The 12508-nt window shown below is 40.2% G+C and overlaps 1 protein-coding gene across 1 annotated transcript in view; it reads right to left on the reverse strand.

Moving 5' to 3' along the window:
• The window catches only part of AGBL1 (AGBL carboxypeptidase 1), a gene marked incomplete at its 5' end in the record, with an annotated part of 707101 nt that overhangs the window by 626195 nt on the left and 68398 nt on the right, over positions 1-12508 (reverse strand). Inside the window, one exon of the mRNA XM_060002674.1 lies at positions 6047-6084. Within this exon, the coding sequence (XP_059858657.1) occupies positions 6047-6084 (38 nt within the window). The remainder of the gene's footprint in view (positions 1-6046; positions 6085-12508) is intronic.

Raw genomic sequence — 12508 nt, forward strand, 5'->3', positions numbered from 1 at the left:
CAATACTGTAAATCAATGATAGTCCAATAAAAATTTTAAAAATAAATAAACTAGACATAACTTGGCTTAAAAATAAAATAAAATAAAATATGAAATAAAAACAGACTCACGGATATAGAGAACAGACTTGTGGTTACCAAGGAGGAGGGGCATTGGGGGAGGGATGGACTGGGAGTTTGGGGTTAGTAGATGCAGATTATTACATATAGGATGGATAAACAATAAGGTCCTACTGTATTACACAGGGAACTCTATTCAATATCCTGGGATAAACGATAATGCAAAGGAATAAATAAAAGAATGTATATATGTGTATAACTGAGTCACTTTGCTGTACACCAGAAATTAACACATTGTAAATCAACTATACTTCAATAAAGAAATAAATTTTTTTTTAAGAAAAGGGACAGGGGCAAAGGACCATGTCTTATTTTTATTAATTAGAGAAAAAATTGCCTGCAATAGAAGCATTATTTATTAATCAAAGCCTTATTAAGTTTTGGTAATAAAAAGCTAAGTGTTTTTGTGCAGGATAGAGCATAAAAGGGCAAAGATTTCAATACAGGAAAATTTAGTGTTTGCACATGCGTAGGTAGAGAGAGGGGAACTGATACAGTAAAAGTATGGAATGTGGATTAGACCATTCTAGCCCACATCCATACAAAAAGGACCCTTGAATGAGCAATGACTTTAATTTTTAGGATTCTAAATTTCGGAAATAATTGGAAAAGAGGCCTAGGACTTCCAAGGCTTTATTTTGCATGCTGTTCCTCGGAAAAGGAAAGAGATGAGAGCTGTCTTTTGGTTCGTTTCTCTCTGTCCGCCATCTACCTTTCCTACATTGGCTTCTCATGCAATAGCTACTTGATGGAAGAAAGGGCTGAGACAAAATAACAAAATTGTTCTAATGCAACCTGGTGCTCTTTCCCTTTCTTTCTGTTGTTATGGTGGGCAGCTCCAAGGCTCTCAGATCCCTCAGCCCTGCTCTCCGTTACTGGTGAGGATTTCTTCCCACCACCCACTACGTCATAGGGCCTTGTTGACCTAAGATTCACAAGCCCACCCATGTTTACTGCCCCCAAGGTAGTAGATATGTCCTTCTGGCTCTATTTTAACTGGGGAATGTTCTCCTTTTGTAATGCAATTATAGAGAGATACTAAAATGGCCAACTTTTATACTGATATCAAGGCCAGAATAATCACCAGCTAAAAAGAGTTTGCTTTCAGGAGATAAAGGTTCACATAAATATTCCCAGATATCACTGCCAGATGGTGAGGCCTTGAATTTTAGACAGAAACTGACTTCCTGCATTTAGGTTCAGTGGACACAAACTCATCTGGGATGTAAATTGACAGACATTCGATGTCAAGTCTTACTTATACATGAAGGCATTTGAAGGCAACTAGAGAATTCCATGACACTCATCTCCCCCACAGCAACCCCAGCCTAAGTGCAGTGGTACCATCCATACCCAGACCTTACATGCCACACAGTACTTTGGTTAGGCTGGTAGAACAAAGATGGCAACTGCTCCTCCCCAAATCCATGAAAGACTTTGCTATTTAAACACAGCACTCTTGAACTTTCCTACATTGTTTGTGGGAACTGGTGCAGCCACTGTGGAAAACAGTATGGAGGTTTCTCAAAAAGCTAAAAATAGAACTACCATATGACCCAGCTATTCCACTCCTGGTGTATATCCAAAAAGAAAACAAAACACTAATTCAAAAAGATACATGCATCCTAATGTTCATAGCAGCATTATTTATGATTGCCAAGATACGGAAGCAACCTAAGTGTCCATCAACAGATGAATGGATAAAGAAGATGTGGTATATACATATACAATGGAATACTATGCAGCCATAAAAAAGAATGAAAATTTGCCATTTGCAGCAACTTGTATGGACTTGGAGGGCATTATGCTAAATGAATAAGTCAGACAGAGAAAGACAAATACTGTATGCTATCACTTATATGTGGAATCTAAAAAAAAATACAACAAACTAGTGAATACAAAAACAAAGAAGCAGACTCACAGATATAGAGAACATATTAGTGGTTACCAGTAGGGAGAGGGAAATGGGGAGGGGCAGTATAGGGGTATGAGATTAAGAGGTACAAACTTTTAGGTATAAAATAATCTACAAAGATATATTGTACAACACAGGGAATATAGCCAATATTTCATAATAACTATAAATGGAGTATAACCTTTAAAAATTGTGACTCACTATACTGTATACCTGTGACTTGCATAATACTGTACATCAACTATACTTCAATAAAAAATAAATTTAAAAAAGAAAAAACAGCCCTCTTGCCTGCTGAGCTCAAATATGATCTCAGAATCCTTCTACCCACACATGGGAGTTGGCACTTGCAATGGAACTTTCTAACTTGTTCTAAGATCCTCTAGATCTCGAGAACCTGCTCCCTCCCAAGTAACTTCTGCATGTTCATAAAGACTTTCTGCCATCGTATTCTTACTTCATGTGAACCCACAGGAATGACACCAGTGCTGGGGAATTTAAGATCAATTATGCAAGAAGAGCATTTCTATGAAATACCAATAAAGGTATTTGGGAGGGATCATCTGAAACCCTGAATGAGCGTCAGCTAATGTGTGGTCAAATATGCAACAGTGATTCTCAGAAGAAGGCCATTTTGACATCCCAGGGGACAATCAGCAGTGTCTAGAGACAAATCTTAGTCATTATAACTGGCAATGTCACCTGGTGAGAAAAGGCCAGGGATGCTGCTAAACATTCCAAAATGCACAGGACAGGCCTCAACAACTAAGAATTAACCAGTTCACAATGCAAGGGTGTTAAGGTTGAGAAACCCTGATAGACATGAAGGCTGAGTATTTATTGGTAGAAAGAAGAGAAGTTCTCATCCAGCTCTCTTGTGTTAGGATGAACCTGAGACTCAGACAAAAGTCTATGTGGACAGCTCAGCAGAATTAGCAAATAACCGTATACATCCTTCTAATGCGACAATAAAACTTGTTTTATATGTGGAGGATGGCAGGCTATCACTTCCCTGACAGTCTATTTGTATAGTTAAACAGAGATTAGAACTAGTATCATTGGTTCTATGCATGGGTCGTTGGATTCAGTAGTAGAGGGTAGTAGAGGGCGGTATTGCCTTTTTTATACATGTAGATATTATAAATCATTCATTCACTTAAACATTTAGTACACAAATATTTATTTTAGGCTTTTTATTGTGCTGATGCAAGTAATACAACAATCAGCAAAGATGACCCTTGCCCTCAAAAGTTTGCAATCTGCTGGGAGAGATGGGCAACAGCAAATTCAATGCAGCGTAATCAATGTTGTGTTGGGAGAGCCTATGGGAGCATAGAGGAGGGGCATCCAGCCTGGTCTTGGTAGCCAGGGAAAGTGTTTTCAGAGGGAATGAGGTCTGAGCTGAGCTCTGGAGGGAGAGTAGAAGTTAGAAACTCTAAAACTGAGCCCCCAGTGCAGTGTACTCCATTTGCTAAGCACAACTAGCATGTTGGAAACCCAGTTAGTGCTCTAAGCCTAAATCAGACAGTATTTGCACTGGCTATTGGTTTCTCCTGGGCCCATACATCATGTTTTACACAGAAATAGTTAATAACTGTCATGTGACTACATTCAGATTTTTACACCTGGTGTATCAGGACACTCAACTCTGAGCTTCAGGGGTGTGTGTGTATGGGTAGAAAAATAAGTCAGCCTTTCTCAGCTAGTGTAAACAGCTCTTTGCAGGAAACTGCTCTCAGCAGGAAGCCACTTTCTCATCACTTTAGCAAAGCTAGATTGTAACTAATTTTTTTTTGTATTTTTATTGGAATAGAGTTGATTTACAATGTTGTGTTAGTTTCAGGTGTACAGCAAAGTGAATCAGTTATACATATACATATATCCAATCTAGTTTTTAGATTCTTTTCCCATATAGGTCATTACAGATTATTGAGTTCCCTGTGCTATACAGCAGGTCCTTATTAGTTATCTATTTTATGTATAGTAGTGTGTATATGTCAATCCCAATCTCACAATTTATCCCTCCCCAACCCTCTCGCTGCTGGTAACCATAAGTTTGTCTTCTACATCTGTGACTCTATATCACTTTTGTAAATAAGTTCGTTTGCACCATTTAACTAATTTTTAAATCAGGCACCCCAATTCTCTACCATCTCCGGCCCAAGTACACCTTTCAAATCTTTTAATCACACAATACCTTGCCTAACTCATCAGTTCTTTCCATAGATCAAAGAAGTAGAAATGAAGAATAAGTAATTAACAGATGACCAGATCTCTTCCCTAGCTTCCCCGTCAGTAATCTCCCAAACAGACTGTGTGACCAAACTGCATGAACAAGGTAACATCTTAGAGAAAGATCACCAGAAGTCTACAAGCCTGCACACAGTGAGGGATGGTGATGATTCTGACCCCCTATCTCAGTGACTAACTGAGATTACTTCCCTCCTTTCCTTTAAAAGTATCATGGACAAATCTTCAGAGGTGGTTTTGGGGGGAGGCTGAGTCTACCGTCTCCCCAGATTGCCAGCATCCTGATTAAAGGCATCTTTCCTTTCTACCAACATTTGCGAGTGTGTAATTGATTTTGTAAGCAGCAAGCAGCGGGACCCCCACCCCCTGCATTTGATAACACTAGCAGGGCTCTGTCCCCATGAAACGTCAGGTCTCTACTGCCAAAGCTGGGCAGGGAGGATACAGGAGAAAGCTACTTTCCCAAGGCACAGTACTCGCTGGCTGGCTTACCCAGCCGTTCTCAGCATCTTTACTTCCTGCAATCCAAGAACTTCCTCACCTTGTTTCCTCAAACACCTGGTGTTATATAATCAGGTGAGCAGACAGAGTGAGCAGGTAAATAATGAAAACCCAGATGCCAAACCTGAGTCAAGTTCAGTATGGAGAATGAACCGTTCTCTCTCCATAACCCGCAGGTAACACTTTCTCCCCGCCTCCTATCTCGAGGGCTTCCTAACCCCTCACTCTTCACTCCCCCAACCTGCTCTAACTACCTTCACTCTCCCTGCAGGTCAGGCAGCTGTGGATAGACTTGTGTACTGTATCAAGTTCCAACAAACCAAATGAATTCAAGCTTCAATTATTTTTTCAGTCTACAAAGGGAAGCACTATGTGATGTGACTCTCTGCACTTAGAGTTGACAGAGATACATGGTTGGGGGAGAAGGTGTTTTGATTTTTATTTATTTATTTGTAAGTTTTATTAAAGTTCACCTATTACCCACATGCCTCGGGCTCCCTATAGAGAAACAAATATCACAATTGAAGCAGCTGGTTTCCAAGATGCCAAATTAAAATAGATGAAGCGGTAAGGAGGGGAAAAAAATAAAAACATTAAGCTGAAACTTCTTCACTCCCAAGTGCATGGTGCCTTCTACTATATTGCACACATGAAATTGACTCCCAATGTAATTAGACCAGAGCTACAAGGCAAACACACAAAAAAATTCTCAAATTATTCAGACTCCCAGAGCTATTCTTTTGCAATCACTCAAGTAACTGAGAAAAGAGGCAAATTTTTAATATAAATTTGTTATCAGCATCTACACTGTCCAAGCGATTCCAACACCCCATCTGCCCAAGAATATAGTCACTAGCTGAGTTGTGAATCAAAGGCAAGAATCATGCTTCCCACCGACTGTCATAAACTTTTCTTCCATAGGACAATCCCACTGGAAACTGCAGTTTATTCCAACGGCCCTTAAAAGCTGCTGGTCCAATTAGAAGGAGCTGGAGAGTTCCTTGGGTCTGCAGTAGACAACATACTCCAGTTAGAGTCAATTGTCTTGGCAGCATTATGAATGGCACCTCCACAGAGAGAGAGGTTAACTCTCTCTTCGCAGCCCCGAGTTAGAGCAGCCGTAATATCCTCCATCTCACCCCAAAGATCCAGGAATGGCTCTATTGCCTTCCAGGTTGAAAATGAGCCATGGAGACAGAAGAGCATCTTTCACTGAACTCAGAGGGGAAAGAAATAACCACGTTTCAAAAGAGGCACTTACTGGATTTCAGCAATGCTGCCAGAACTTCAGTGGCTGCCCTGGGGAAAGAGAAAGAAAAGTGGAAAAGTCAATGTTCAATGGTCTTTTTGTCAGCCCATGGATCCCATAGCTGGCCGTCTCATTGCTGCCACCTAACTGCCCCATTATTAACCAGGTAGCAGGCATTCCATTGATTCTACTGCTGACCATTAAAGGGGCACAAATGTAGAAATCACGCTGAGTGAATTGTCTGTCTTGCAAATGGGTCTCAAGAGTCCCTTCCTCTGCTGAAAGGGAGTCCCTTCCTCTTGCCTCCCACCTTCCACCAACTTCCTCACGCTGTGCTCCTTCCAGCCAGAGCTCTGGCAGTCCCTTGATTTATACCTAGAAACCCTGGGGACTCTGGAGAATGGGTTGGGAGGGGGTGAGACTTGGAGGTTGAGTGAGTACAGCAGTGCACTGCAAACTTCTTGCAACACTCACGGCCCTGGGAACACACTAGAAAACATTCACACATTGGAAAGCGAAGCTGGTTCCTTAGGGTAAAAAATGGTTACATTGCATTTTCCTTCCAAATTCATTGTTTTCTTCCATGAAGGAATTTGACAGCCTTTGCAGTGAGGGGAGGCATATAGAATGAAAATGCATTTGGCTCAGGTCTTAGTGACCCTTCAGTCTACTCCCTGAGCCTGGGAAGGTCACACAAAGACCCCCTTACAGGGCAGAGGAAAACTTCATGGCACTGAGGACACTGTGGGAGGGAGAATGTGTACTTTTTAAATTAAAGAATAGAAGTATTCTGCACAGCCCTACTAACTTATCCTTAAGGCCTGTTAAACAGTGATATGTCCCCAGCACCCTTCTGAGAACTGGGGGAACAGGCCAAAGAGGCTAGATCACCCTTCCAAGATTATACAGACATGTGAGCAGAACTGGGGCCCCAAACCCAGGAATCTCACTTCCCATCTTTGCTTCCTCCACATCCATTGTTCTCCAGAATCTCTCTCGGTACTTTCTTTGCCCTGGTCTCTGCCCAGTTGATAAGGGACAATTCTCTTTGCAATATATTATTTACTATTGAGCAACAGAGCTGACAGTAAAAAAATAACAATAATAACAAAGGAATGAATAAAAATAAACTAAAACAGAAAGTAGGCACTTGAAACCTTACTGCTTCCCATAACCCACGAGGGAATCCTGCAAAGCAGCGGGCTGAAACTCACTGATGCAAACCCGTGTCTGGGATGACCCCTAGCTCTGTGAGATCCAAACAACCTGCAGTCGTAAAGAAGGCAAGGCTAGTTTTCACCGATAGACTACATCATTTCTCCTTCCCAACCATGATTTCCTCTAATCAACTTTCAGCTTCCTCAGCTACGCTCTTTTGTAACACGACATAGTGCTGTTGCAGGAAGGAGGACCTCTTCCAAGGCCCCGAGAAGGGGACCCGTTCTTGTCTAACACTTGGAAATGAATGTCCAAGGAGACAAAGTTGTCTCTTGCTGCGAGACAACTCATGCAAGTGGTTACCATCATGCCTGGTTAAGGCGGGCAGTTTTGGCCAACGGTTCCCTAACAGTGGGGCAACAGTGGATTTAAGAAAGGGCACTTTGAAGGTGCTGCAGGCAGCCCAAGCCAGTGTGGAAAATCTGTGAGCCACAGTGCAGAGGGCCTGGCTTGGGTTGGGAGAAAATGAAAATCAGTACTTTGGGGAAAAGCAGAGTAGCCATATTGAGTTCATCAGAGGAGGTTAGCAGAGAAGAAGGAAACCACAGAAGCAGGAAAATAAAGAATGGGGATGTCCCAAGAAAAATACCTAGCCAGGTCCTTAGATCACAGGTCAGGTCTTAGGGCAACTCTGCATTTCCGATTTGCGTGGCACATTTGTTTGGGTGAGTTCACCATGGAGGTAGGGCTCTGTTAGAATATAGTTTTATAAGGGATACACTGGTGGTGGGGAAGGACAGGCTGCAGGCAGGTCAGTTAGGAGGATCTGAGGTAACAGGGTCCCCAGCCAAAAGAGTGATGTAGAGGAAGAAGGAAGAGAGAGGGGTTAAAGGGAAGTTTAGAGTCTTGCTACTCAAAGCATGGGTCTCCCACCTGCAACTTCATATTTCCTGAGAGCCAAATAGAAATTCAGACTCTTAAGCCCCATCTCTGGCCTGCTGAATCAGTACATTTATTCTAGCAGATAATTCATACGCATATTAACCTTTGAGAATAACTGGTTTAGAGGACAGTGTCAATCTGGCTCAGTTACTCTTTGATGTTGCGAGGAAGATTCAAGGTGACTCCCAGATCTCAACCCTCTAGAAGGTAGCTAATAGTATGATAACACAATAAATAAACATGAATCCAAACAGTGACATGATATAGCAGAAAATACATGGTAAGTGTCACATTAGCCAAAGATGGGAGAGAAGCAAGAAGAACTACAATCCTACAGTCTGTGGAACAAAACCCACATTCACTGAAAGACAGACAAGATGAAAAGGCAGAGGGCTATGTATCAGATGAAGGAACAAGATAAAACCCCAGAAAAACAACTAAATGAAGTGGAGATAGGCAACCTTCCAGAAAAACAATTCAGAATCATGATAGTGAAGATGATCCAGGACCTTGGAAAAAGAATGGAGGCAAAGACTGAGAAGATGCAAGAAATGTTTAACAAAGATCTGGAAGAATTAAAGAACAAACAAACAGAGATGAACAATACAATAACTGAAATGAAAGCTACAATAGAAGGACTCAAAAGCAGAATAACTGAAGCAAAAGAACGGATAAGTGACCTGGAAGACAGAATGGTGGAATTCACTGCCATGGAACAGAATAAAGAAAAAAGAATGAAAAGAAATGAAGACAGCCTAAGAGACCTCTGGCTGTTAACGCAACAACATTCACATTATAGGGGTCCCAGAAGGAGAAGAGAGAGAGAAAGGACCCAAGAAAATATTTGAAGAGATTAGAGTTGAAAACTTCCCTAACATTGGAAAGGAAATAGCCACCCAAGTCCAGGAAGCACAGAGAGTCCCATACAGGATAAACCCAATGAGAAACATGCTGAGACACATAGTAATCAAATTAGCAAAATTAAAGACAAAGACAAATTATTGAAAGCAGCAAGGGAAAAACAGCAAATAACATACAAGAGAACTCCCATAAGATTAACAGCTGATTTCTCAGCAGAAACTCTACAAGCCAGAAGGGAGTGGCATGATATACTTAAAGTGATGAAAGGGAAGAACCTACAACCAAGATTACTCTACCCGGCAAGGATCTCATTCAGATTCGATGGAGAAATCAAAAGCTTTACAGACAAGCAAAAGCTAAGAGAATTCAGCACCACCAAACCAGCTCTACAACAAATGCTAAAGGAACTTTTCTAAGTGGGAAACACAAGAGAAGAAATGGATCTACAAAAACAAACCCAAAACAATTAAGAAAATGGTCATAGGAAAATACATATCGATAATTACCTGAAACATGAATGGATTAAATGCTCCACTAAAAGACACAGGCTTGGGCTTCCCTGGTGGCGCAGTGGTTGAGAGTCCGCCTGCCAATGCAGGGGACACGGGTTTGTGGCCCGGTCCGGGAAGATCCCACATGCCGCAGAGCGGCTAGGCCCGTGAGCCATGGCCGCTGAGCCTGCACGACTGGAGCCTGTGCTCCACAACGGGAGAGGCCACAGCAGTGAGAGGCCTGCATACCGCAAAATAAATAAATAAATAAAAAGACACAGGCTTGCTGAATGAATACAAAAACAAGACCCATATATGTGGTGTCTAGAAGAGACCCACTTCAGACCTAGGGACACATACAGAAAGAAAGTGAGGGGATGGAAAAGATATTCCATGAAAATGGAAATCAAAAGAAAGCTGGAGTAGCAATACTCATATCAGGTAAAAGACACTTTAAAATAAAGAATGTTACAAGAGACAAGGAAGGACACTACATAATGATCAAGGGACCAATCCAAGAAGAAGATATAACAATTATATATGCACCCAACATAGGAACACCTCAATACAAAAGGCAACTGCTAACAGCTATAAAACAGGAAATTTACAGTAACACAATAATAGTGGGGGACTTTAAGACCTCACTTACACCAATGGACAGATCATCCAAACAGAAAATTAATAAGGAAACACAAGCTTTAAATGACACAATAGACAGATAGATTTAATTGATATTTATAGGACATTCCATCCAAAAACAGCAGACTACACTTTCTTCTCAAGTGTACATGGAACATTCTCCAGGATAGACCATATCTTGGGTCACGAATCAAGGCTCAGTAAATTTAAGAAAACTGAAATCATATCAAGCATCTTTTCTGACTGAAACACTATGAGATTAGAAACGAATTACAGGGGAAAAAACGTAAAAAACACAAACACATGGAGGCTAAGCAATACGTTACTAAATAACCAAGAGACCACTGAAGAAATCAGAGGAAATCAAACAATACGTAGAGACAAATGACAATGAAAACATGACGATCCAAAACCTATGGGATGCAGCAAAAGCAGTTCTAAGAGGGAAGTTTATAGCTATACAAGCCTACCTCAAGAAACAAGAAAAATCTCAAATAAGCAATCTAACCTTACACCAAAAGGAACTAGAGAAAGAAGAACAAAGAAAACCCAAAGATAGCAGAAGGAAAGACATCATAAAGATTAGAGCAGAAATAAATGAAATAGAAACAAAGAAAACAATAGCAAAGATCAATAAAACTAAAAGCTGGCTCATTGAGAAGATAAAAAAAATTGATAAACAATTAGCCAGACTCATCAAGAAAAAGAGGGAGAGGACTCAAATCAATAAAATTAGAAATGAAAAAGGAGAAGTCAACAGACACTGCAGAAATACAAAGCATCCTAAGAGACTACTACAAGCAACTCTATGCCAATAAAATGGACAACCTGGAAGAAATGGACAAATTCTTAGAGAGGTAAAACCTTTCAAGACTGAACCAGGAAGAAACAGAAAATATGAACAGACCAATCACAAGTAATGAAATTGAAACTGTGATTAAAAATCTTCCAACAAATAAAAGTCCAGGACCAGATGGCTTCACAGGTGAATTCTATCAAACATTTAGAGAAGAGCTAACACCCATCCTTCCCAAACTCTGCCACAAAACTGCAGAGGAAGGAGCCCTCCCAAACTCATTCTATGAGGCCACCATCACCCTGATATCAAAACCAGACAAAGATACTACAAAAAAAGAAAATTACAGACCAATATCACTGATTAATATACATGCAAAAATCCTCAACAAAATACTATCAAACAGAATCCAACAACACATTAAAAGTGTCACACACCATCATCAAGTGGGATTTATCCCAGAAATGCAAGGATTCTTCAATATATGCAAATCAATCAATGTGATACACCTTATTAACAAATTGAAGAATAAAAACCATATGATCATCTCAATAGATGCAGAAAAAGCTTTTGACAAAATTCGCCACCCATTTCTGATAAAAACTCTCCAGAAAGTAGGCATGGAGGGAACCTACCTGAACATAATAAAGGCCATATACGACAAACCCACAGCAAACATCATTCTCAATGGTGAAAAACTGAAAGCATTTCTTGTAAGATCAGGAACAAGACAAGGATGTCCACTCTCAACACTATTTTCAACACACTTTTGGAAGTCCTAGCCACGGCAATCATAGAAGAAAAACAAATAAAAAGAATACAAATTGGAAAATAAGAAATAAAATCGTCACTGTTTGCAGATGACATGATACTATACATAGAGAATCCTAAAGATGCCGCCAGAAAACTACTATTGCTAATCAATGAATTTGGTAAAGTTGCACGATACAAAATTAATGCACAGAAATCTCTTGCATTCCTATACACTAATGATGAAAAATCTGAAAGAGAAATTAAGGGAACACTCCCATTTACCATTTCAACAAAAAGAATAAAAGACCTAGGAATAAACCTACTAGGAGACAAAAGACCTGTATGCAGAAAACTATTAGACACTGATGAAAGAAATTAAAGATGATACCAACAGATGAAAAGATATACAATGTTCTTGGATTGGAATAATCAATATTGTGAAAATGACTAGACTACCGAAAGCAATCTACAGATTAAATGCAATCCCTATCAAATTACCAATGGCATTTTTTAGAGAACTAGAACAAAAAAATTTTTAATTTGTATGGAGACACAAAAGACGCCAAATAGCCAAAGCAGTCTTGAGGGAAAAAAACGCAGCCAGAGGAATCAGACTCCCTGACTTCAGACTATACTACAAAGCTACAGTAATCAAGACAATATGGTACTGGCACAAAAACAGAAATATAGATCAATGGAACAAGATAACTTCAACTAATCTACGACAAAGGAGGCAAGGATATACAATGGAGAAAAGACAGCCTCTTCAATAAGTGGTGCTGGGAAAACTGGACAGCTACATGTAAAAGAATGAAATTAGAACACTCCCTAACA

This window comes from Delphinus delphis, chromosome 2 (genome assembly GCF_949987515.2).
Source record: "Delphinus delphis chromosome 2, mDelDel1.2, whole genome shotgun sequence".
In the NCBI taxonomy this organism is placed as follows: Eukaryota; Metazoa; Chordata; class Mammalia; order Artiodactyla; family Delphinidae; genus Delphinus; species Delphinus delphis.